This window comes from Struthio camelus, chromosome Z (assembly GCF_040807025.1).
Source record: "Struthio camelus isolate bStrCam1 chromosome Z, bStrCam1.hap1, whole genome shotgun sequence".
In the NCBI taxonomy this organism is placed as follows: domain Eukaryota; kingdom Metazoa; phylum Chordata; class Aves; order Struthioniformes; family Struthionidae; genus Struthio; species Struthio camelus.
The window spans coordinates 79,058,391-79,084,221 of record NC_090982.1 but is presented as its reverse complement, the minus strand read 5'-3'; the positions used below and the strand labels follow the sequence as shown (position 1 = coordinate 79,084,221).

Here is a 25,831-nt window from a genome sequence, read left to right as displayed (position 1 = left end):
ATCCAGTACTGTCACACAGGCTATTTTAGGTGGTGCTGGTGGGAGAAGTGCTCTAATGCCACAGTAGGCATCACCTTCCCTGGTTTTTATTGTATAATCTTATGACTTTATGTTGCTTCCACAAACTTCAGGGATCGATATTTCAGAATATTCTCTGTGTTGTTGTCAATATCTAGTCTTTGTATCATAACTTTTTTTACATTAGCTTGTTCTTGAATTCTGCAGTTGGTGCTAGCTTTGCATTTATCACTGATCAATTAGTCAATATTTGTTTTATTAGATGGAAACTCCTAGTCCAGCCTCCTTTTGTGTTTTGTTTCTAATGTAATCACCTCCAGTCTTTTCAATCTTAAGAAACTTTATAGTTTCAGCTATCACTGGACGTGGATTTTTACCTAAAGGCTCTACTGTCAATATAAAATTGATCAGTTTGTAATTGAAAAGCTCTGGAAAGCTTTTTTGAAAACTCCTGTTTGAAAGAAAGGGGGCAGGGGAAGGGTTGTTTACAAACTATAAATAGCTTTTTTGTGTTTAAAAAGTAGGTCTTCTAGAGCGTATCAAAGATAGGTTTCTCTTCCCTGTACTGTGTCTGCTAGCTCTGATAACTAGGAAGGCGATGTTATTGATCTTACACCTTGTACCAGTCTGCAGTTGATCATCAGGACTGTAGTTGATTGATACAGGCCTGAGCTCATGGTTTTTCTGCGCTGGCTACCTAGGTAGGTAATCCTCTCTGGTATGTTAGTATATTGCTTACTGTTTTGACTGTCTGACTTGGTTTGAGTAAGCGTCTAATGACCTCTTACAGTCAGCGTAGTCTTGTATTGAGGTCTTCTAAGACAAACTTAGCATCATTTTTCTTCTTTTAAATGATCAGATTTATTCGCATGCTAGCTTGCATTTGGAAGGCATTTTCCTAAACATTTAAGAAATAGTGTCTTTTCTGTGCTGGGGAATTTTGAAAGAACTACTTGTACATGTCGACTTAATTGTGCTTTTTGTTTTTAAGAGGTTGCAAGCTTTCCTCAGAATCTTTTAAATTTACAGCGTACTTGTTTGAAAGATGGAACTATATAAAAGGGGGAACACAATATTACCGCTCTGGCTTATGTTTTAAGTCTTCTTTAGAGGGGAAAGAATATTGGTTCAAAATACCATATTGCATCAGTTGTGTTAGAGTCTCCATGTTAACTTTTAGAGTTCAAATGGAAATTCTTAGCTTGTAACTTTGTCAGGTGCCTTTTGATCGGCAAAGCTGATGCAGGGATAACATTTTAATGAGGAAAACTGGAAAAGCGTGAGTTCTATCCAAGTAGTAGTCAGTTCTTCAGCTGGAAAATGACTTGAATATGAATACGCTTAAGTTCCTTAGCTATTAGGAGTCGCTATTTTAAAAATCAGAAATAGAATAGAATTGCAAGCTGCTGTTTAAAGTCCACTCTATGTTGTTAAAGATCAGCATTCGTCATAGCTGTCCACTAGATCGTGTGAAAGAGATAGTTTAAGCCCTTTCCTAATGTATGTTTGTGCTTGCACTGTCTGACCTCTCTAGGCTAGCAGCAGATGAAGCCACGACTGAAATGACTGGAGAGATTTATCCCCCAAGCTTTGGAGGCTGGATATCTAAAATTCTGTGTGTTACTAACTGCATTATGTTAGTGTTAGTGCTGTGCTTAATCTAGACACGGAGATGTGCTTTTGTATTCAGTTTGGTTTGCTTCATCAACTATAAGCAAAAAAAAAAAAAAATTAGGCTCTTAGTTTATGAGCACCCTGCAAATTCATGTTATAGGACATGTATTTCCTTTTCTAATATAGCAAAGCTACACTGGGTTCCACCCTAATGAATAATGCTATCATGTGGCGTCTTTGCACAGTAACGTATAATAACATGAAATAGAAGTATGGGAGGTACTTGTAGTAAAGAAAGGAGTTCACATGAATAAAATAACCATTAATCATCTGGAATAAAATTGTTGGGGGGTGAGGAGGAGGATTGAAAGGCTTAATGCTGCGTGTAGTCTGAGAAATTTTTTTTTCCAGCTAAGTATTAGGTGACTGCCGGCAGTTTATTGCCAGTCTATTTATTTGACTTCTCAGTAGAAAAACAGTGAAAGGTATTGACTCTCGCTTTGCTTGCTGTGTCCATAGCAGTATAAAAATACAGTTTTTTTTAATTGTGCTTTTCAGTAAGTATGTTTAGATTCTTCACTGGGGAGAGGGGGAGCAAGTTAATGTATCCCCTAAATCAAGTATCAACTGGAGTTTCACAAACAAGTGGATAGAGAAATTATGATAGTAAAAATAATTTTGCAGTCAGAGGCTACTGTCCCACAGAGATTTTAGGGGCAGGTTTCCATAGTATTATGTGCCACTGAGACTTGTGAACTCCTTATAAACCTAGATTAGTTATTAATCAAGCTGCATTTCTGCCAGTGGTCATTGGTTGACAGGGCTCTGTACCTGTGGTTGCTTTTATAACTTCAGCGCATAACCATCAGAAGTGTTATCATCTAGGCACTATCCTGAGGAGTAATTCTTACAATGTTTAGGTAAGGAAGTTCTTTATCAAGTTTTAATCAACAAGTATTCAACTAATCATTTTAGTTGGAGTAAGTGCCAGATCTTTGTGTGTGTTTGGGGAAATACTTCAGGACTCTTACAGCTGTTAAGTCTCATGCTATACTAAAACTAGCACAAGCGATTGGGTCCAAAATGGTTCAAAAATGGAAAAGTGGAAGAAGAATTGCTAGATTCTGATTAATATCTTAGCAGAGTAGAGTTGTTAGGATCTGCAGTTACAGACTTCTTTCTTGTTTGCAGAAGGGACTTTAATGATTTCTGCTGACTTACCAAGAATTCTGATAGCTGATAAAAAGTCCATAAATGCTATTAATGTTTCTAGACCACTGAATGTCTGATCTTAGTGATGTGATTTCTTTAAAAGGCAAGTGCAGATAAAGATGGTAAAAAAGCTTATTGCTTTTAATGAATACTGCTCAGTTTGGTTTATTTTTGTGTAAAGTGGAAGCTAGCAAATTCAAGTATGGACATGAATATATGCTGTTATGTACCACAGTTTCTTCTACCTGAAGATCTTCAGCTGGAAAAGTCTTAATAAATACAGTTTAAAAAAACTCACCAGCATATTTTGAGATATAAAGTAAATGAAGGCAGACAATGGTCAAGAGGTTGAGTATGGCAGGAAGAGGTAGGTGGTCTAAGCTGCTTTTGAAGTTGGGGTCACCTCTATGGCACCATATCAACCAAATGCGTATGTGTGACATCACTGTGTCATCCTTTTCATACCTGAGTTTTCATATTGTGTATGCAAGACGCATGCAGTTTAAGCTTTGCCTTTCTTTTGGGATGTGCTGAATATATTATGGTATTGAACTGATGAGACAGTTCCTCTCTAGCCCCTCTCCCCTCTTCCAAGGATATGGACATTTGAAATAAGCCAACGTGAAGTTCAAGGAGTTGGCTGCCTTCTGAATAGGATGATTCTAATTAGTAATATAAAAATCTTCCTTCTTTCCTACCAAGTTGAGAGAAGTTGTGCATCTTACTCACTACATGTCCTTTTCAAAGCGTGTTCCTCCTGTAATTTAACATTGTTGCAGGAATTGATGCTTCTGTCATTAACATGCAGCAGTGAATTTCTCTTCTCAAGTAAGCTGATTGAATCGGATGTGCTGGTTAGAAGGGGCAAAGTGGATTGATTCTCAGATAACAGAGAAGGGAACTATAACATTTGAGTTGGGAAACAGTAAACCCCTAGTCCTTCTGTTTTCCTCTTACAAAGCAGCAGGAAGTGGTTTTTTGTTTGTTTGCTTTTTTCTTTTGTTCTTCCTCCACTGTAATATTGTCTACTGAGATGGGTCTGTATACTGTTAGCAGTCCTGTGTTGCTGCTGGTTTGTGAGACACTTGGAGAGGAAAAGCTGTAGGCACAGTTGCTAGATGGTCATGGGGCTGTTTATCCAACAACTTACTCCAGTCTAGTTATGAAATGGAAGTAAGGTTAAAAGTCGCTGAAGCTGAGTCAAACTTGTTAACGTTCCCTGAGGAAAGGGGGCTGATGTGTTTCTGAAGGCTTCTCTTGCGTGCAAAATGAGCTGTTTGTTTAGTTAGTCATTGCTTTAAGTGTTTCAGTGCTTGCATTCATTACTGATGCTGTTGAAGAAATTGCTAATATGCAGGGAAAACTTGTATCAGTGGGTGAGACTGAAAATAGCATATGCCAAAATTGCAAGTTTAAATTAAATTGAAATAGTAGCTTAGAAAAAGTTTGCTAGAATAAATCCAATTTCACATTATAGTTGCAGAAGAATATCTTTAGTTTTTTTAGAGTAAGATAAAAAGCTGAATAGGAGCGATTTAAAAGGGAAAATCGAAGATCAGCAACGTTGGAGGGCCAGACTTGAGACGATACGGTGAAATTCTTGAGGTAGCTGTGGACTTGGGATTTGGGAAATAAAAGTTCTGTTCTGGTTTTATTGCCCACAGTCATCCAGCTCAGCCAGCAAACTGCTTCATCTTTGTACCTCATTCCCCACACCTGCAAAACAGGGATAGTTTTTATTCCTTGTTAAGTGCCTTGAAAATTGCTGTTGTGAAGTGTTTGAGAGCTAGGTGGTGTTGATGGTATAATGGAGTTCCAGCAAGACCGCTTCCTGCTCTGGAGAAAGGGGTGTGTGTGTGTGTGTGTTATTGTTGTGTGTTTTGGGGGGCAGGGGGGTGTATGTAAGGGCAGGTCAGGTTCCTGGCAGTATGAATATCCTGTAGCCTTTTAGATTTCATCTGAAAGTGTATTTCAGTGGTTACAGTTTCTTTTCTATTTATTGTTCCACTTGAGCCTGAAAGTTCAATCTTCATATGATCTTATCTTTGGGTGGCTGATAATTGTGTGTCACTTCTAGTGCTTCATGGCTTTCTGGGTTTCCTTCTGTGTTTTCCTGACAGAAGGATCATTCTGTGTTTGTAGTGAAGTGCAGGTTTCCAGTCTACGCTTGTTCCCAAACCTGTCTGCTCCAAACATTAGCTCCCAACATAGGATTGCAGCGCTAGAAGGGTAGATAGAATTGCTGAGAGAGAGAAGACCTGTTCAAAGCTGTTCTTGTTCTTTCTCCACTTAGTGAGGGAATATGAGCTTTTTTTTTAACATGGAAACAATTAGAATTAAAATTTGTGGGTATCGGGGTCATTTTATGATGCTTAAGGATCTGCTGAATATCTTGTCTGCCTGTAGCTGGTGACCTCTGGCTAGCAGGGAGGAATTGTGCCTGTGATACAGAAAGGCTTTCTGGAGCAGTCTGTAAGGGTGAGTTTACCAAATGGAATGTGACTGAAAGATGCATCTAAGGGATTTAGTAGCTGCTCTGCTTTCCTTCTAAAAAAGGTAAGGGTAGTTTGTGCATGTTAACTACTGGTAAGCTTGGCTGTGGCAGTTGCAAACATGCAGTTAACCTTGTTTAACTGACATACTGACGACATACTGACTTTTTTTTTGCTGGTGCTTGTCACTTCCTTTTCTGAACTCAGCTGGACTACTGGCTGAACCATGTTTCCACTTCAGCAGTCCCAAATACTGGCCTTAAATAGCGGCCTGTGCTGCTTGAGACCCCTAAAATCAAGAGATTGCAAGGAAGAAGTTTCTGTTTCAGGGCTGGAGTGTGCCGCCTTCCGATGGCATAGGCTGCTTTAAAGCTTTGTAATCTGTGCTTTGCCTTTTCATAGTCTGTTTTTGTAATAAATCAACTGTTATAGTTGAGGGCAAACTCAGTTTGACTTCTCTGCACAAAGCTAGGTTCTTGCTTTTCTGTGCTAGACAGGCTCACTAAGGACACCTTAATTTGTGATCTTGTGATCCAAATGGGTTAAATGGAGAAGTGTACTTAGTGTTGGTACTGGCTGCTTTGCTGAGCCTATTCTGATGGCTCCTGCTGTTTTTGTCTTTTTTTTTTGATACCAGGTGATGACACTTCTGTTCCTGTGTGTTTTAAAGAGTAGGGCATGATCTTTGCTACCAGCTTTAGTCTTCTGCTTAGCAGACCTTTTGAAGAAGCAAGGTCTAACACTTCAGGTATAAGCATTCACTTTGACTGTTTTGTGTTCTCTGTGCTCCGTTATGTACTCGTTCTACACTTAATTAAAAAGAGTGGAACTTGTTTGCTTTATTTGAAGCATGATTTCTGGTAGCAGAATTTAACTCAGTGTTAACAATTCATATTATTTCCCTTCTAGATCATGTTTTTAACGTGGTGGTTTAGCCCTATGGGGGGGGGGGAGGGAAGAAGGATGAAAGCAGGCTTAACTGGTACTGTATCTGGAGATTAAATGAGATTAGTTCTTACTTAGACCTTACTGGGATGGGATAATATTTTATTAGCTTGATTCACTCCTTTAGATTTCAGTTTGGTTGCCTTGTTCTGTTGTGTTAGTCTGGGAAGGAATGTGGCATTGCTGAGACCTCTGCTCAGCGAACTTGCAAAAATAGCTGAAGTGAATGTCAGTGCCCTAAGTAGTGGTCAGTTTTTCCTTGTCTGTAAACTTTGTTCTTCAGTGTAGCAAACCTTGGGATCTCTTCAGCTGTGTATTTCTGTATATGCTTGTTTTCCGATCTCAGCCTGGCAACAACGGTTGGATAATAACAGATACATATATTGGCCAAGTAGGAGTGACATGAATTTAAGATAAAATGAGCTGGCACTGAAAGCTGAGACTGCCAGTGGCGTCTTGATTGTTGGGAGAAGTGCTTAAACCTCCTCCCGCTCCCCCCCACAAAAGTTAAGCGTCTGAAGAACGTGTCACATCACCTAAGACAGGGTTCACATTGCTCTCCTAAGCTTGGTTTGCCTGTGTTGTGACAGCAATAGTGAGTGATGTTTTGAACATCAGGAAAGTTTGTTTGAAGTGGCATGAGTTTTTATATATACTCACTTTCCAGAAAAGTGTTTGGTAAGAACACTTTTCAGTGTAGCCTATGATCAGCTCTTAGAGGTTCCAGTAGTAGGAAGCTTTCAAAACCTTTGCTCTCTTGTGTCTTAAAGTGCATATTCTATTAAAATAATAATAATAATAATTTGTTCTAGTGGCAAATGGGGAGTTTCTTAGAGAACAGACAACACTGAGAGATTGGTGGCATCTTTAAATACGGAGCTCTGTTCTTTATTGTAGTACTGCCTGTGACTGCTCAAATGCTTCTAAACTAAGCGAATTTGCAGAGAACTTGCATCCTCAGAATTTGGCTCTCCTATTTGGGAGAAATGAGGTTAGAGAACTGGGGTGTCACAATACTGGAAAAGTTCAGCAGTTTTCCCCACGTTATGGGGGAGAGAGATCCTCTAGGAAGTAGGAGAAGGCTGCTAGTGGCCTTAGGTATACTTAAACTGGATTTAACTTGCTTAGGGTACAACTGGGTTTAACTTAATTAGGGTGCGAGCAGGGTTTGAAACAGTAGGTCCCACACTTAGTTTCAGGTTTTAGCCTGTGCCCTGCAGGGCAGGGAAGGCCTGTTAGGTGCAGTGGTTAAGAGGCTATGTCTTCTGTCAGTACCATATTGAGTTTTACTGGGAAAATACTAAATGTGTGGTGAGTGGGTTGTGCATGTGACCCCAGTATAAGCAGGAGAATTGGTGAATTTACAGTAGTTTAACACTGGCTCTGTTGTTCTTGTAGAGCACAATATGCTTTTTTGGCTGAGTTCGAATATATGAAATAGCAGCTGATACTTGGCCTGCAAACAGATTTTAGTTTCCTGCTTTAAAACTTCTGTCCATCTTGATTTCTTTCTGGATATTTTTGCCTGCTTTGTTTAAAAAAAAAAAAAAGTGTATATTTTCATAAGCATTCGTACTTCACAAAGCTGCTAACCAAGAACATAACTATGACTATATAGCACCATTTCTTACCTGAGCTTTTGCACGGAAAACCTAACAGTTGTATAGCTTTCTTGGAAATGGTCGTCTTTTGAAAGTGGCGAGTCATTGAATTGCTGCAGTGTGCTTAAATACGTTCAGTCCCACTGAATTAACATTTAGCAAGAGAATACATACTGCTTTTTGCCGTAGAAGAGAATTGGATAGAGTTCTGGTTTCAGTAGTGATAGGAGATACTGGTGTTGTCTGCAGAATTGAACTTATTTCTGTGTAACTTGATATGAACTACTTGTATGTTTCCCTTGCTCAGGGAGCATAAGAAGAAAGCTTGAAACTGCACAACTATGTTATTCCTGGATTAAAGAGGCAGGATGTTCTGGTTAGTTGGAGATAGCCTCCTCTTATCGCAGCACTCTCTTCGGGAAAGCCTCCATTTTTAGGCACAGGTTACCTATTCGTTGGCACAGTTAAATGTGAATAGGTGCATCTTCCATACTTTGGCTTGCCAAGATAGTCCCTGGCCAAAATAAAAGCTTGCACTGATCAGCCTTGACCAGTGTGTGTTGTAGATGAGTAACTTCCTTTTTTTTTATGCTGCTGCATGTGAAACTTAGTTCTAGATGCTTGTGCAGTTTACCAGTTTCAGGTGAAGCTGAAGCTTATATAGCTGATATGCGGTTCAGTGATTGAAAAACCTGGTGTATTAATTTACTGCATTTCCTTAGACACCGACTTTCTCTTATTTCTGGTGAAATTTATGGCAGACTACCTTATGGCCCAAATGCAGAGTCAGGACCTTAGAGGAGGAAGGGGGCTATCTGTTATCAGTTAAGAGTCTTAAATCCTTAACCAGCTCAAATAATATGCGCTTTTAACAAGTGCGGTGTCTTTAATGAACAAAGTGGGACATTATGTGCAGAGAGCTACATAGCTACACTTGCCTAATAGTCGTTGCAACGAATCCATATGGAACAATAGAGCAAGACAGGCGCAGTGCTTTTCAGACAGGATGTAGAAGAGCTGTCTTACAATTTAATTCCCCATTGATTGATATATACTGAAGCAGAAGGTGTAATTGGGCACTATGTCACATTGAGCAACTGTACAATTTGAAAAATCAATTTCTCTTAATGCTTGTCACTGCTAGGAAGATGCTATTCAACGTCTGCATGAAGAACTCGTTAATGGATGTTGTTGGCATCGTTAAAGAATGTGTTGTCTCATAATCCAGTAATGGGATATGCACGTAGACTTACTCTTCAGGGATTCTTCTCCCTGTCCTTCTCACTCATATGTTTTAGAAATGCTTTTTAAAGCACCATTTTGTTGGTTTCAGTACCTCTACCCCTAAGTCATTTCACAGAAAATAACAAACTAAATTAATTTGATGCTTGCAGACTGTGTTTAAAGAATCCAAAGAGACTTTCAGAGGAGAGATTTAAGCTTTGAAACGTGGATTGTATGCAGTAGGGATATTTCATCCCTAACTCTCCCCTTCCTCCCGTCCGCCTTTGTCACTGCTGTAACCCCTGCTCTGAATTTGGTTAAATGTAGGATGATCGCTTGTACTTACATCACACGAGATGAAGACATCTCATTAGATTTGACTAGTGGTTCTTGAAAGTGAAATGAGAACTTCATACGTGTGTTCAGTTCAAGTATGGTCTGATTAGTGCTCCTTGGTCTTCAAATGGAATCACCGCTGTAATGCACCTGCAGATTGCCTTCTCGCTTGAAGGGATTACTGCAGATGTACTTTAGACAGTTTTTTTCTATTAAGAGTGGTAAAAGTGATGCCTTTTTTTGCTGAAAGGGATATAGCTGCAACATGTCAAATCTACTTTTACAATGACTTTATCAAAACAGCGGTTATCAGTGGCTCAGTGTTATCGTACTTCATGAAGGGGGAACACCTCCAGGCAGCTAGCTGGCTGAACGTGCTCATTGTTTGGAGAACTGTTAAATATGCAAAACAAAAGTAGTTGCTGTGGATTGTTGAGCGATGTCATCTCTTTGGAGATTGCAGTAGCTGAAAACTTAATCCATCTCATTTAAAATTCTGATCAGAATTCTACTGTCAGTTTATTGGAGAGGTCTCAACTGTGTAACAATGCTTGGATTGAATACTTGTGTTGGGAAGCTTTGATATGAGAATTTTAACTTGTGCTGTCTTAACAGCAGGTAGTCTGCAGCTGTGTTTGTATAAGGCTATATGCAGAATCCTGATGTTGGTCACAGCCTTTGACTTGCATGGAAACAAGTAGTTGTAGTAAAGCTTTTAAAATGCTTTCCAAGTCTGGAATACCTGTGGCAGATAAACCAGTCACTTGAAGCAAAATACTTTTCACCGTTTCTCAGTGACAAATCACTAGTAGTCCATGAATCTGGTACAAGCAACATAATAATCTAAATCTTTTTGCAGTTTTCGGAGTGAGTGGATCCATCCTCAGCTCTGTATACTTAGCCTCCACAGTGTGCAGTAGCTTAGAAGAGATGTAAGTTGCAAGATCAGGTCTTTGGGTGTGAAGATCAAAGATGTCCTGAGGTGATAGTGGCTGATAACTCTTTGTATTTTGGGTCCTCTTACCTATAGAAGTACACTTTTTTTATTTGGCTGAATCTTAGATGAGAGTTACTTCAGAGAATGCATATAATCTGGAATCCAGACACATTTCTCCCCAAAAAAGGGATATAGCAGTAAAAGAGACCAATTCTTGACAGTAGTTAAACTGACTTGAGTTAGCACTGAGAAACCTGTTCTAGCTAGTGTTAATAGTTGGAGGGCTCCATCTGGATCAGTCTGAGATCTTTCAGAGGAAAAGGAATGTAGACGAACTTCAGCAAAAGCTGCAGTAGATGGGTCACGCAAATAGAAGCGGGGGGGGGGGAATTACCAGCTCCTGTGAGTAGCTCTTGATAGTGGTTCAGTTGCTTTCTCATCTGTTGATGAGGCTGTCCCTTTGGCATTGCTTGGCTGCAGCAAGTCACGCTTCAGTCTGCTCTCTGCACTGTCTGGCAGCACAGCTGAGTAGTCATTCAGGTTTAATTGGTGCCAGGTAGACTCTCTTGGTCATCTTCATTCTCTTCTGTATTAGAGCCCCTATTGCTATGACACAATACCTGTGCAAGAAGTCGAGGGGGTTTTAAGATCCTGTGGTTGAGTTCCTGGCCGCACGCTCGTTGTTTGGAGTCCCTTATCCTCCAACTGCATGCGTGTGATTTGAAGAGTCATTTTTTGCACGCTTGGGTGCTGCTTTTCTGTAAGGTAGTTGTTCTGTGTCATGCCAATGTAGCAAAATGGTGCTACGGTCAGATCCCACCTTTGGTAGAAGGTGGGTTGGAGTGACCTGAGTAACACCAGTACTACAGAGTGGTGAATGAGAGTTCAGATGCACCTGGCCAAGCAGACTGAGCTTGGGTCTGTTGCACTTATTGGCTTTAACTCAGAACCAGCCCTCTGTAACTTACTTGACTCCTGCGGAGTCTCTTGGTGCCATCACCTCCAAATGCTTTAGAGTTAGCTGCACGCTTTCTCCTCCTTGTACCCCAAGGCACCTGTGTGCTGTCCCTTCAACGTTTTCCAGCTTGTCATTCATCTCCCTTTGTGCTACTTGTTTCTCTCATTAGTTCTGTCTTGTGGCTTCTCTTCTTCTGTGTTTTTTGTATTGATTTCCCCTGTCTCTTTCTTCATCAGTCCCTGAGGTCTTCTGCTGTCATCCTGGAGCTTTTCTATAGCCAGTTGTCTGGCTGCATAGCTTTAAGGATGCTGCCCTGTTGCCCAGTGTGGTAAAGGGAAAGGTGGGCTCTTCCTTTCCTGCCAGTGTGTCCACATCAGGCTGCTTCAGAGGCTGTTGATGTTTAAAATTGCTTCTAACTTTTGGATACTTACAGTACTGATCCTCTCTTCAGAGGAGTAGCCAGAACCAAAAAGAGGGAATGGGGCTAAGTAAGTCTAAACTTGCAGGAAGGAGCTTTTAGGTGGCCATTTTAAAAAAAGGAGAAAAAAAAAAAAAGGCTTGTGGAAATAACTGCCTTTCCTCGGTCCAGGAAAGACTCTACTGCGTATAAACTTTTTTGATGCAAGTTCTTTATCGATTTCAAGTGTTCAATAAGGCAGCAGACCAAACCTCTTACCCGCTCTGAGCTACCATTACCACGGACTCTTTCCCTTCAGCATCCTATTCTCAAGTCTGGAGATCACAGGCAACAGCAATAAGGCACTTGTTCGTTTCATTAGCTAATTCATTAGCTGATTTTGAGCAAGGCTTTGGGAGCAAGTCCTTTGTTTCCAAAAGAGCAATAACAGAGGTACACCCATATTGTGCATTATAGCAGGTCTGACTGAGCAAATAGGCTCAGGCCCAGAAATATAGTAGCCATATCAGTAGTCTTAAGTCTCTTGACTGGCTGCAGATTTTCTTTTTTCCGAGCAGCAGGTAGGTCAGCAGCAAGACGCTTGTTAACAATGGTCCCTGCATAGCCTATCAAATCTGATTAGTCAGAAGACACTTTTTTTTTTTTTTTAAACTAAACTCTCTTTGGAAAGGACATGATGAAATGCAGACGGCAGCCTGTTCCAGTATTTAGTGTGCAGCGCCACACTTCTGTGTATTGACAATGCCTTGTGGAGTAATGGTTCCTTAAGTGTGCACTCACAGTACATCAGGAAGAGCTATTGGGCTTCAAACTCAAATGCCGTTTCACAAAATAGAGAATGGTTGAGGTTGGAAGGGACCTCTGGAGACCATCTAGTCTAACCCCCCACCCCCCCACCCCCAGCTCGAGCAGGGTCCTCTAGAGCATGCTGCCCAGGATCGTGTCCAGACGGGTTTTGAATATCTCCAAGGAAGGAGATGCCCCAATGTCTCTGGGCAACCTGTTGCAATGCTCAGTCACCTTCACAGGAAAGAAGTTTTCCCTCAGGTTCAGACTGGACTTCCTGTGTTTCAGTTTGTGCCCGTTGCCTCTCGTCCTGTTGCTGGGCACCACGGAGAAGAGGCTGGCCCCACCCTCTTGACACCCTCCCTTCAGATAGCTGTACACATTGATCAGATCCCCCCGAGCTTTCTCTTTTCCAAGCTGAACAGGCCCAGCTCTCAGCCTTTCCACATGAAGAGGGTGGAGCATCTCTCATATCGTCTTAGCAGCCCTTTGCTGGACTTACTCTTGGAGCTCCATCTCTCTCTTGTACTGGGGAGCCCAGAACTGGACACAGGATTCCAGGTGAGGCCTCCCCAGGGCTGAGGAGAGGGGCAGGATCACCTCCCTCGACCTGCTGGCAACACCCTTCCTAATGCACCCCAGGATCCCGTTGGCCTTCTTGGCCACAAGGGCACATTGCTAGCTCCCGTTGACCTTGTTGTCAACCAGGACTCCCAGGTCCTTCTCTGCAGAGCTGCTTTCCAGGAGGTCAGCCCCCAGCCTGTCCTGGTGCATGGGACCTTCCTCCCCAGGTGCAGGACCCTGCGCTTGCCTTGGTTGAACTTCATGAGGTTCCTCTCCGCCCAGTTCTCCAGCCTGTCCAGGTCCCTCCCAATGGCAGCACAGCCACCTGGTGTGTCAGCCGCTCCCCCCAGTTTAGTATCATCAGCAAACTTGCTGAGGGTGCCCTCTGTCCCTTCCTCAAGGTCATTGATGAGTAAGTTAACAAGACTGGACCCAGTTTTGACCCCTGGGGGAATTTAAAGTGTAACTCTCTTTCTGGAAATAGTGTATTTTCACAATACCTTGCTATTAATGTGTTAGCTAGGTCTGTAGTTAAAATAAGATGCATGTGGCAGAGGAATGATATAGTTCCTGCTGTACCTTGCAGTTAATGCAAGCGTCTGGTCTCCACTAAGATTTTAATACAGAATTGCCAGCAAAAGCAAGATACTTCTTGCTCATGTAGGATACTGTATTTTGACAATGAGGACGCATCCAAGGCTTTATGCAGTCCCAGACTTGTATACTACTGCAAAACCCTCTGAATGCTGGAGTTGCACGTCTGTTTCTGTAGGATATGTACGTACTGCTTTTAATGTCCGTGGAGAAAATTGATATTGCCTTGGTAACATAGCGTTCCTTTAGCTCAATCAGTGTGTGAGACAGTAAATATAGTTTGTCCTCGCTACATCCTGCTGGAGAAGGGATATTAAATTTTCGTTCTGAAAATGATGTCTTTGAATTTGCGTTGTCCTTTGTTACTAAAGTCTGGAGTAAGTTGCTTTTGGTAAATGAGGCAGATAGTGTAAAGTGTGTATCGGCTGTAGGTAACCATTGCTGCACTAAGAATTTCACGGTCAGTTTGGTTGCCAAGGTGAGGAAGTTACTTGCCTTCCCTTTGTCAGAATTCTAAAAATTCCTTTAAAAAGAGCAATTTTCACTCTGCAGTGGTAACTAGAAGAAAGAAGAATTCGGAGGAGTTCGGGAACGTGCCTACAGTCCTAGCCCCTAGTTTGTTTCTTTTGTAATAGTAGTGGAAGGCAGGCAGCCATAGTACATGCTTGCAAGTGCTGTCCCAGTCTCCAGTGATGTATGGAGGGCTTGTGGAATCATACAGTCTTCACATGTCACATGTGGCCTGGCTTTTTTAGTAACTACAAATCAAGTTGATATCTAATATTGCTACTCTCACACTGAAGAACTAGCAAAGCAACAGCTCATTTAATGCTGTAATCCAGGTCTGAAAGGTACAGCAGTAGTCTGCAGTCTAGTTTCCTTCTGTGTGCTGTTGGAACCAGTAAAGCCCATTCACTTTGGTAGTTCACATGCAACCGTACTAGGTGATCTGGTGGCTTTGCCCTTGACAGTCTGCATGAGTGCCCTTTGAGAGGCACGCTCACCAGTGTTGTGTTTGACCTCGTTTTTCTGCGTCTTTGAAGCTGCAAGGAGTTGTTCCCTTTTGAGGAGCTGCTAGTGTCAAAACCAGTTCTTTGGCTTAGTGGTGTGTTTCTGGAAATAATACCAACGTTGAGAGAGATCATCAGACGTGCTGAAAAGAAAATGATGAACATGGAGCAAAATGGCATGAGGCTTTTATGTATAAGGAATGGTGGAGTTGCTTGGCGTGACTCATTCCCAATAGCCTAGTGTCAGCTTGTGGTGTTTCAGGAAGTTTAGTTGCACCATGGTAATCTTCCTTTTATAGCTTTGGCATTCGCAGTGTGTTGAATTCCCATGAGCCATTAGGATTGACTCACCTGTTGATTCTAACGTAATGTTGAAAGGGACATATGCCCAACTAAAAGTGCTTGCCAAAAGTAGTTGAAACTGGCTCTTCCTGTCCCCAAACATGGCAGCTGCTGACATGAAGAATCAGAGCTAGAAAACTGTCTGTATAATTGTCACCTTTTGACACACCTCCTTTAAAATGACATTTGCAGTTGACTCTTCAGTTGAAACATTGAGGACGAAGATTAAGATCTTGTTTGGGGAATGATGGATGTGTGTTAGATCTGCTCCAAATTAGATTTGAGCCCTGTGTGCTGCTGATGTTGGTGTACCAGATAATTTCATGTTTTTGAAGAACGCCTGCTGGGCCTTTCAGTCCACCAGCTGGAGGACTTCTGAAACAAAGGGCAACTCTGATTCTTGGTCATGTGTAATGTCAAAGTAGGACTTACAAATTCAGTTCTTTAAAGCATTATGCTGTGGTGTCTTGAGAAGGAGATCTTGCAATGCACTTCTGGTCTAGCAAAAGAAGCAATTATGTTACTGAATGCGCCAGAAGAATCCTGGAGCAGTGTATTAGCTGATCAGTCGGCTAAAACACTATAGCTAATTTTATTTTTAAAACAGCTGTCTTCTCAGGACAGGCCTGCTCTGTGTTTAAAAGCTATGTAGGCACTCATTCACATATTTAACATCTTAGCCGTGTAGTATGTACTTTGAGTTCTCAGATTGAAGCGGTCGTTGGTAAAATTTCATGGGCGATGGATGTTAACTCTTGTTAGCATTGTCTTCACTTGCATGTACCAAGAAACTTCTGCTCTTTGGTTAAGATCTTCCTAAAAGGTATGAACTTGTGTATTGTCTAGCGTATCTAGACAAGTGCAGTGCTGGCTAACTGACTGCATACCCAATATCATGGTGTCACTTTTAGATCAACACAGATGAAACTGAACAGGATCAGTGTGGTATTTCCAGTAGGAAGGGCTTTTCTTAATTCCAGGGAAGGCAGAAGGTGCTTAATCGGGGCTTGGAAGGAATGGACGCAGTTAAGCTCAGAGATTTAGAACTCCCTCTGTGCTTTCCTGACCAACCTGAGTGGTTCTTGATTTTTTTTTTTTTTTTCCTTTGGTCATTTAAGTTATCTGACCCTGAACAGAGTTATTTATCTTCTCAGTAGTTTCTTGGAGCTCCAAGTTTGCTTATCTAACTTAGGAACAGGATAAGTAGAGCAAATGTCTGCAGCATGTCCTGTAATCTAGAGATAAGACTGTAGCACCGCAGAGTTATGCAGTGCTTTACACAAAAAGTTGTTAAAGCTGTTTTAAAATGTTTTTCAGGTTCTAAATGGCTTCTAAGAAATTGGGATCCGACTCTCATGGTAAGTGAAATTTGGTATTTTTTCTTTCAAAAGGGTGAATCTTAATATTATATTGCTGTTGACTAATGTCCCAGGGCTAGTGAGTACATAGACTACTCTGTTCATCCCTAACAAACCACTCAGAAGCCAAGGCACTTCAGCCTTTTTTTTTTCCTATAGTTGCTTGCAGTGCTGTTGCTGTGGCCGTCCTCTGGTTAAACTGAACTTCTGCTGATGCTTGTTTTTCCCTGCTTATGGCACAATAGTGTCTTCCCCTTCCCCCTTGAAAATCAAAGGTAAACTGCAGCTGTGATACTGATCTGATGCTTGAGGCAGACACAAGATTTGCCGCTCCTTTCTATGGAAGTCAAGTGAGAAGCTGAATTAAAAGCAAAGCTTTTATTGTATCACTGAGTCATGCTGACTTGTCGCTTAGCAGTGAATTTTTTCCCAAGTTTGGACTAGTAGCTTATAGTTAGGTAAGTGAAGAAAAGAATTTTTTTAAGGTTTTGATTCTTCAAGCATTTGAGATGTGTAACTTTCTGCAGATGACTGATATCGTAAGAATTACTCACCTGTATATGGTTATCTTTTAGAAAAAGGGGTATAAATTTGGGGCAGCTAATATTTCTGTTGAACCCTGAAGTTTATTGCGTGTGTGTAATGCAACTTCTTCACATCTGTTATCATGTAAGGCTATATTGGTATGTTCCTGTGGAATTCCTAATGTGATTGTTAATGCTGCAGAAATTTCTGCTTTTAGATGCTTAGCCTTGAACTTCCTGGACCCTCTTTCAGATAAGAGGGTCCCGAGGCATTCTCTTTACCCTGGGCTTTGCTCTTCTAGGCTTTTTTATTCAATCTTGCAAGTGTCAAGTAGAGGTACATAGAGTAAGAAATGCCTAACTTAACTGTATGGCCAAAAATTAATAAATGTGGCCTATGAAAACTTAATTTTTAGATGGCTTCCTTCATTGTTCTGGACCAGCAGTCCTGCAGTAAGAACAACTCATTAGGTGGCTGCCAGCTGTTCAGCAGTTGTTCTTTTATGTGTGAATGCTCTCTGTGAAGGCTCTAAACTACTTGTCTTGGAGTCTGTTTGTAATTATCTGCTTTCCTTTCTAAAGCAGACTAGCAAGGACGCTGCTCAGAGCTAAGAATCATCCTGCCTTAAATGTTTCTTAGACTGGTGCAGTGTGGTAGAAACATGACCCCAGCATCAAAATAAGATCAAAAGAAATGATACTCTAACCTCACTGGTTAACTTGAACTACCCTGTTGTGTACCTTCTGTTCCTAATGATATCAGCAATGCTGTCACTAGCGGTGTTTGTTAGGAGCAGTGAAGCAACTTCTTTGGCTTATGTCTCTATAAATGAGCAGGGCAATTTTTTCGGTCTTCTCCAGGGTCTGTAAGAATCAATCCCACTAACTGAATTTCATTTTAGTGTAAAGTGTGCAGCTCAATAGCTGCCTATAGTTTAGTGTCCCTGACAGGCTGATGAAAGTGGGTCGACGTAGTTAACGTATTTCTTGTACTTACTGTTGAGCTACTTATTGGAGTTTAGAGGACTACTGTTGAGGTGAAGGTGGGAGCTATGGCTGGAGAGGGAGGAACCCTCCTCCTGTCTTGAAGGGTGATCTTGGCATACATCATCTATAGCTTTCTCCAAGCAGATAGCTTCAAGTGCTGTCCTGTCACTTGAATAATAGGAAGTTCAAGCTTCAGTTCTAGTAATTAGTGGCGTCTAGAAATGCAGTTTTCATCTGGTGTGTGCAAAGGGCATATCAAGTGTAGCGCAATACTGCTGTTGCATTGTCACTCTTGATATACAACTTGAAAGCTTTTGATCTCCATTTCTGGAAATGAAGTGTGTTTTGTTTTTTTTTTCTTTTTAAATTTGACAACAAAAATTAACAACTACTTGGTTTCAGACTGTTGCCTAGTAATAATTGTTAGTTGTCTATCTGAACTTTTTCATCATACTGTCAAACGAGAACATTTCTACTAGTTGACTAGTGATTACTGCATTAGGCTAAAGTGGAGAGAAATTTAATCTCTCCTAGTAGTTCCTTGGGCCAGGAACATCATAGATTGCGTGGTATCATAGATCATTTTGACAGGTACGGTTTTGCTAGGGCTGTCCTCAGAACTTCCGCAATATGCTTTTAAGTCCATAAAAAGATGAAGTAGCTAATAGCCATATTAAATGACAGAGGGTTTTTTGAGCTGTAGTTGCTTCGTTTGACCATAATGACCATTACAACACTGGTTTGCATGGTACTTTATATGTAGGTGTTGTTTCAACAGCAAATTCTCTAAAGCAATAAAGCAAAACTTGTGCCCTTGCCCATCAGATTTTTTTGTGCAGACAGGAAGGTCGTCATCCTTTTATAAAAATAAAAAATATTCATTGCTTTCTGGATCAGATTTTGATTTTTAATTAGACTAGTACTTTCCTGGTTAGGTTGGAATGAAATGGATACTATGCGCATCAGCGTTACTCACTTGAGAAAAGCTTTTTACCATCTGATGTCCTGAGACACTTGGTCTATCTCTTAAAATATGCTTACTACTTCTGTAGCAGTGTTGCATTTGAGACAAGGTTATAGTAGTAGCCACTATCAGAAAATCATTTTACTGGGAAGAAATTGAAAGTCTCTAACCTCAGCACATAGACTAAGGAGAAAACTGATCAGTTCAGCTCATCTATTCCCGAGGTTCTGTGTGTGTTTTTTTTATTTTTTACTGTACCGAAGCAAACTTAGCATTGTTATGTAAGTACCACAGTGTGTGTGTGTGTGCCCTCTGTGGTTAGTGTCTACTTCAGGCAAACAAGAAGGCTGTGTAAGGGGAGGTAACTACCACTTTTCTCATCGTATCAGCACGTCTAACAGAAAGATAAGCTTTTGTGTACCAAGCCGTTTAGACTGTCTTTTGAGACTGGTGAGGAGAGGTGATCCTGTTTCACTCGTGTCCTTTGATAGTCCCAGTTACATCGGGACTAGTGTCAGTGGGACTAAGCAGGGTATAGGAGCAGCAGTTAAGCTGGACTCCTCAGCAGTGAGGAGATCTGGTCACCTCTGGGCTGTGATTTACCAGTGCCAGTGCAAAGGCTGCCATGTCCGCTATTTCTGCATAAGCAAACACTTTGAAATTTTCCAAGTACTCTTCAATTGCCAGCTCCAACACAGTTTGTTTGGATGATGCATTGCAATAGTGGTGCTGGTCACCAGTGAGCTCAACTGGTGACAGCGCATGAGTGTTTAATTCCAAACTAATAAGATGTTCCTGTTTTTGAAAGCTGTTCTTCGTCTTAGGGCTTGTGGCTGCATTATTGTAGATGAGTCAACAGTAAAAGAACACAAATAGTACTTAAACTGTTGTCTAAGTATGAAAATGGGTCAGATAAAAACGACAGTCACAGCTCACTGAGCAAGAGATTAGTCACTGAACAACATCTAAGATACTGCCACTGATGCCTTGTTGGACCTGTAACACTCAAAGCAACAAACTAGTACTTGAGGAGCACTTCAAACTGTTACACACACACAATCAAAACCTTGCCTGTAATTGTGAAAGCTTTGACCAGTGACCCAACAGATTCCTTTGAGTTAAACTCAGAAACGGAGTGCTATTTGTATAGTGGGCTTTCTAATGCTTTTTCGTAGAGCCTCAAGGGAAAACAAACCTGAGGCCTGGCTTATTGGAGATACTTAAATTGTTGGTAATTCTGCCTTTTGAGTTTGCAGAGAGCCTGAAGAAATAACGAGGAAATAGTTTATCTTAAAACGCTTTAAATACTGCATGTAAGTGATGGACACAAAGGACAGAAAACCAGGAAGTAAATCTATGGCTGCTCATAGGAGTGGTCAGGAACAAGGTAGCTGGCTGCTCATAGGAGTGGTCAGGAACAAGATAGCTGGTTAAGTTAGATTGTCTTTTTGCAGAAATCTGAATTGCTAAGTTAAATAGTCCTAAGCTATTTCACTGTGTTTTGGTTAAAGTGGCGCTTCTAGGCTTTGGGCCTCTTTGCTGTTATGACTGCTTTGGACCAAACATTACTTCCCCCTTGTAAGCCAGAAGGTGGTTTGCAGAAATAAAAATAGATCCCAAATACAGGAATGAGAGTCTCATTGAATGCATTAAACAAGTTTCTGATGTAACTTCTGCTTTTGATTTTAGGGCCTTTCAGTTATCTTGATGATGTTCCATTTAAGATAGGAGATAAATTCAAAACACCAGCTAAGGTTGGATTACCCATTGGTTTCTGTCTGCCTGATTCTGCTCAGCTTGTCAGAGAAGCCCAGGTAAGAAGCGGGGGGGGGGGCGGTTTAGGTGTTTGGGGTTTTTTTGCCTTTCTGCTCTCTTCCTCCCTCACCCTGTTGCCAGCATGTGATGCTGTAAGTTGTAAGAAGTCTAGTTTTGCATATATAGTCAGAAGTTAGTGTTAACTGTGCTGTAGTGCCAATTGTTATGCCAGAGAATAGTTACAGAAGATCTGCTAGAATGTGTAGAAAGAGAAAGCATATAAACTTTTGTGGCTTATTATAATTTTATCAATTTAAAATGTGCAAGAGCACTTATTTCTGTGTATCTGTTTCAAAAAGCACAATATTTTTGTGCAGTAGTTACAGATCTAAATGTTACTCGGGACATTCCTAAATTTGAGTAGCGTTTTTGAAAAGAGACTGTGAAAACTCAAATACCCATGCAATGGCATATTTGCAAAATCCTGTTTGAGGGTAACGGATATTATGTTTTTATGACAATGTTTTATGGATTTTCCCTCTAAAGGCATGAAGAAATAAATTTACAGTTCTTGTGTTCTGTGCCTTTCTGAATGGGAGTTCTTTTCCAGCCATATAGCAAAGCTGATGCAGCATATTAGGTTGCTTGCAGGTGTTTGAGGAACATGGATCAGTTTCCCTAAACTTTTGGTAGCATAGAATCGATTGCTTAAGCATAACTCCTGAAAATATATTATCCAAATGCTGGCTGCAGTTAGGAAAATTAATTGACCTGTATTTTTCACTTGGATCTGTGATCCTCCTTGATTAGTCCTAACTGACAGTAGTTTTCACATCAGCTATGATAGATGTCTGTAAGCTCTTCTGCTTTGTTCTGCCCTGCAGCTTGTCCACTGAAGAGCTGAGTCTCTGAAATTCCCTGTGACTGTTAATTCATTGCCTGACTGGTTATCCTGATATGCATATTTCCATGTAGTTAGGCTGGTGCAGGAGTGCTGAAGAGAACTCTTAATGTCCTTTTTCTAGCTTCAATAATTGTACCTTTCCTTGCCAAGCTTATAAGGCTCAAATATAGTATGCCCAATCGGACTGCAATATCTTATATAATGCTGTGACTATGTAGACTATGCCTCCCACAGTATGATGTGATTTTTTTACAGCTGTAGCAATAGAAACAAAAAACAGTCCAGGGAAGCAAAATTGACTGAAGCTCTCTCTGTTTACATGCCATGCCCGCACACCTCTATGATAGCTCAGTTTAGCTAGCAAAGAATGTGTAATGGGTAGTGTCCCACTGCAATGTTTCAAAATCGTCTTGCTGATGAAGTATGTGTATTACGTTTCTCAGAGTCTTAGAGCGAGGGATGGGAAAATGTTTAGTATGCAGCTGAGACAACAGGTCTGCAAGGTCTCACTGGAGCCCGCTACAGGCTGAGACGTGTCAGGACACGCAATGAGTCCCAAGAAAGCCTATCACGTGCTTAGCAAACCTTGCTGGCTAGCTCCTCTTCAGAGCTGGGAATTTTGATTACCTAGCAGCCCCATGACGAGAGCACTCCCGTTTTGATTATGTGACGTTATCCTGGCAAGGGAGTTGCACTTGAAGTTCTTGTGAGTCATAGGTAGGTTATGCCATGAACTTAGCTTGTAGGCTATGTTCTCTGAACAGGCTGTGGTTATTTAAAGGGCACTCAGACTGTTCATTCTTTATAAGATGTTAAAGCTTTAAATAGATAATAGTTTGTTCAGACTCTTGTCCTCTCAAACAGGCCACTGTCAGCTCTTGGCCAGCGAACTGAACTGATAGTGGGAAGCTTATATAAATGTCTTTCTGTGCTAATATGACCTTGAAGGAGCAGATGTTAAAATGAGAAAAGCATGTGGGATGCCGTCATGCTAGTAATGGTGGCAAAATCTGCTAGTGCGGGTACTCATCGTGTTAGTGATTGGTATTGGTGAAGAACGCTGATACCTCTTCAACCAATGGGTGTAAAACAATAATATGAAGTCCCTTATGGATCTTTGAAGGGGAGTTGAGTAATTCCACCTTGGTTTTGATGCAGAAGTTACCCCGCTGTATTCTTGAATGACTCTTGGAACCTGCGGATAGTGGGTAGTTCAGTGGTGCCAAAGCTCTGGGTAAGACTGTCCATCTAGTAATACACTTGATTTCCACTCACTGCATCTGTTATCTGTGGGAGTGGATGTTATGAAGCTGTTTTTGTGATAATCGGTAGCTCTAAAGCAAAACTAGGTGTAGGAAGGAGGCAAAACGTGGCATACTGGTCTGAGCTATACCTAGGTCTATCTGCTAGAGGCAAAATGAAGCACTTCTGAGGTCTATTAGTTCGGCCAGTCTGGAGGTTAAAAGAGATGCTGAGAAAAGAAAGAAAAATGCCTGCCCAGGCTAACACCTGGTAATGCATATAGCTATTATTCCTTGTTATGTATGTTGCTGTTAGAAATAGTGGCTATGATCCTTACAGTTTATCTTCTTTCTTTCCCCCCCCCCCCCCCATCAGTATGACTTCTCACTGGAAAAGAAAACAATTGAGTGGGCTGAAGATATCAAAAAAATTCAAGCTGCTCAGAGAGAAGCTGAACGAAAGGCAAAAGAAGTGATAGCAAACTTGAAGGTGGCTTCAGAGGACAGCAATAAAATGGGGTTCTCAGAGGGACCTTGTCCTGAGGCCATGCCTCCTCCTATTAACCCTATCCTCGCTAGTCTGCAGCACAATAATATTCTTACTCCCACGCCAGCCGATAGCAGTGCTGTGAAGCAGAAGGTTATTAGTCCACCTCGTCCAAAAGCAGATTTCAACCCAGCGGATTTTGAATGTGAAGAAGACCCGTTTGACAAACTGGAATTAAAAACTATCGATGATAAGGAGGAATTAAAAAACATTCTTGAAATTCATGTTGGTACTACTGGGCCAATTGTTGCCCAATTGTTAGACAGTAGTTTGCCCAAAGGAGGGCCTGAGTCTGTGTTACAAGATCAAGAAGTTCTGGCATCCATAGAAAGGGCCACGTTGGACTTCAAGCCCCTTCACAAACCCAATGGCTTTATCACTTTACCACAGTTGGGAAACTGTGAAAAGATGTCCTTGTCTTCCAAAGTGTCCCTGTCCCCTATCACTTCAGTGAGCAATATCAAATCCCTGTCCTTTCCTAAACTTGACTCCGATGAGAGTGATCAAAAATCGTCTAAGCTCACGAGCACTTTCCACAGCACTACCTGTCTCCGCAATGGCACTTTTCTCAGCTCTTTGCAGACCTGTGCTCAGAGCAAAGCTAGTGAACTGAATGGACACCATATGGTTGGTCTTTCTACTCTAAATGAGGACAGTGGCATGGAGACATCAGCATTATCTTCATCCGGGCTGCCTTCCCTGGCTGTGTCGACAGTTTGTACAGAAGAAGAATCATCTCAAAGCACAGTGACATCGGTAAACATGCGATTGGTTAGAATTGGGTTGGCTGGGGGGGATGTGTGGACACAAATGTTGCTTCTAAAACATCTTGTGGCTTTGTTTTGGTTTTAGTAATGAATGATGTGTAGATGGGACAGACCAGGTGCAGTAGTGCCTCTTCATTTAAGTGGGGAACTCATCAGTCCAATTACGTCGTCATGCTGAGAGTTGTGATCCTCAGACTATTTCTCTGCAGTCTTTTTTATCCACCCAAATTTGATATTTTTAAACCAATTCTTTTTTTTAATTTAGATTTTAATCCCCTGCCCCCCCCCCCCCCCAAAAAAAAAAAAAGCTCTTGGCAAGCTGATAGTTGTTCATGATTGTACACCTTTGAAGTAAGAGTGGTTAGACTCTTTTACAGTCTTACATTCTGTCTTGGTCAACTGAGATGACAGTTCCAAACTACTTCTAGGTTTTGAGTTTAAAATGCAGGAAATGAATGATGCAAAGCAGCTCTTCTGGATGTGTTTCTGGGTTCACTTATTTAATTACTGGAAATGAGAATTGCAGCTTTTCCAAGGAATAGAAGCAATAGCTAAAAAAGCTGTCACAGTTGTGCTATGCTGCTTTCAGCTAAGAAAATAGCGCTAGCAGTTAATCTGCAGTAAAATAATTGTTCTTTTTCTTGCCCTAGATCCTCTTAAAAATCAGCTTTTTAAAAGCAAGAGAGCAGTGCTGGTCTGAATCTGATACTAGCCCTCCCCCTTGTGAGGGAGTGTGAAAGGATTGCTTTGTGGATGCCAAAAGCAGTCCTGAGGATCATCTCAGATTGCTAATGTAATTGGTTTCCATGTAGCTCTGAGACGGGAGTGTAACACTTTGTTTCTTCAAACTTGCAACAAGTTCTAAAGTTACTTTGGAGGCGTTTAATTTCACAGTGGCTGTTGCCTCTTTGTGGATGACAGTCTTGATTGATTGAGGAAACTTGCAGACTTCTTTTTCCTCCCAAAGAACCGAAGCTTTAGACACCAATACTCATGAAAACTAATGGAAACTGCAGTCCTCTAGACGGCTCTAAAATTTGAGGAAGTGAAACGCTTCTGTCCAATAAAAGCAGTGCATCAGTGGTGCTATGGTCTTGCTAGCATAGTGTAGGTTTTTGTATGGCACCATGTGCTTAGGTAAAGCAAGCGACGGTGCTTCACTCCCATGGTTCTTAAGCCTCCTTTCAGGCGTTAGTAAATGTATTATTAATTGAGAGATAAAATTTTTTGAAAATTAGTCTATTCCTTAGCACAGCAGAATAGCTATTTATTGATCACTAAAAAAAAAAATATTAAATGTAGTAAACTTCTGGCAGAAGTAGCAATGCCTTGAGCAACTGCTCACTATTACAAAATAGGTTTGAGAAATGATTATATCATCATGTAGAGCTCAGAGGTAAAACCTTAAAGTATCACATGTCTCTGGGGATGAATGTAAAATATTTAAAACTAGATAGATGGGCCTTAAGATGGTCAAACTCACACCTGCTATTTAAATCTCTGCTAGATTAAAACCTGTTAAAGACCAAAAAGGAGACCTATTTTCTAGGATGCTCTAAGGGAAGAAGCAAACCAATAAACTTTTTAAAAAAAAAAACACACCCCTCAACAAATAGACTAAATACTAAGACGACCTTCTGATTGATAGGATTTACTAGAAATAAATCTTCATTGAAATAGTTTTTGTTGGGAGTAGCACAACCTAGGTGGGTATGCTGATGGAACTAAATTCT

General features: G+C 41.0%; 1 protein-coding gene across 2 annotated transcripts in view; it reads left to right on the top strand.

The window, feature by feature from the left end:
• The window catches only part of LOC138064672 (ubiquitin-associated protein 1-like), a 38,579-nt gene that overhangs the window by 3,142 nt on the left and 9,606 nt on the right, over window positions 1-25,831 (top strand). For both annotated transcript variants that reach the window (XM_068928341.1, XM_068928340.1), the window contains exons 2-4: window positions 16,369-16,409; window positions 20,574-20,698; window positions 23,161-24,087. In XM_068928341.1, coding sequence (XP_068784442.1) covers window positions 16,376-16,409; window positions 20,574-20,698; window positions 23,161-24,087 — 1,086 coding nt within the window. In that variant the 5' untranslated portion in view covers window positions 16,369-16,375. The remainder of the gene's footprint in view (window positions 1-16,368; window positions 16,410-20,573; window positions 20,699-23,160; window positions 24,088-25,831) is intronic.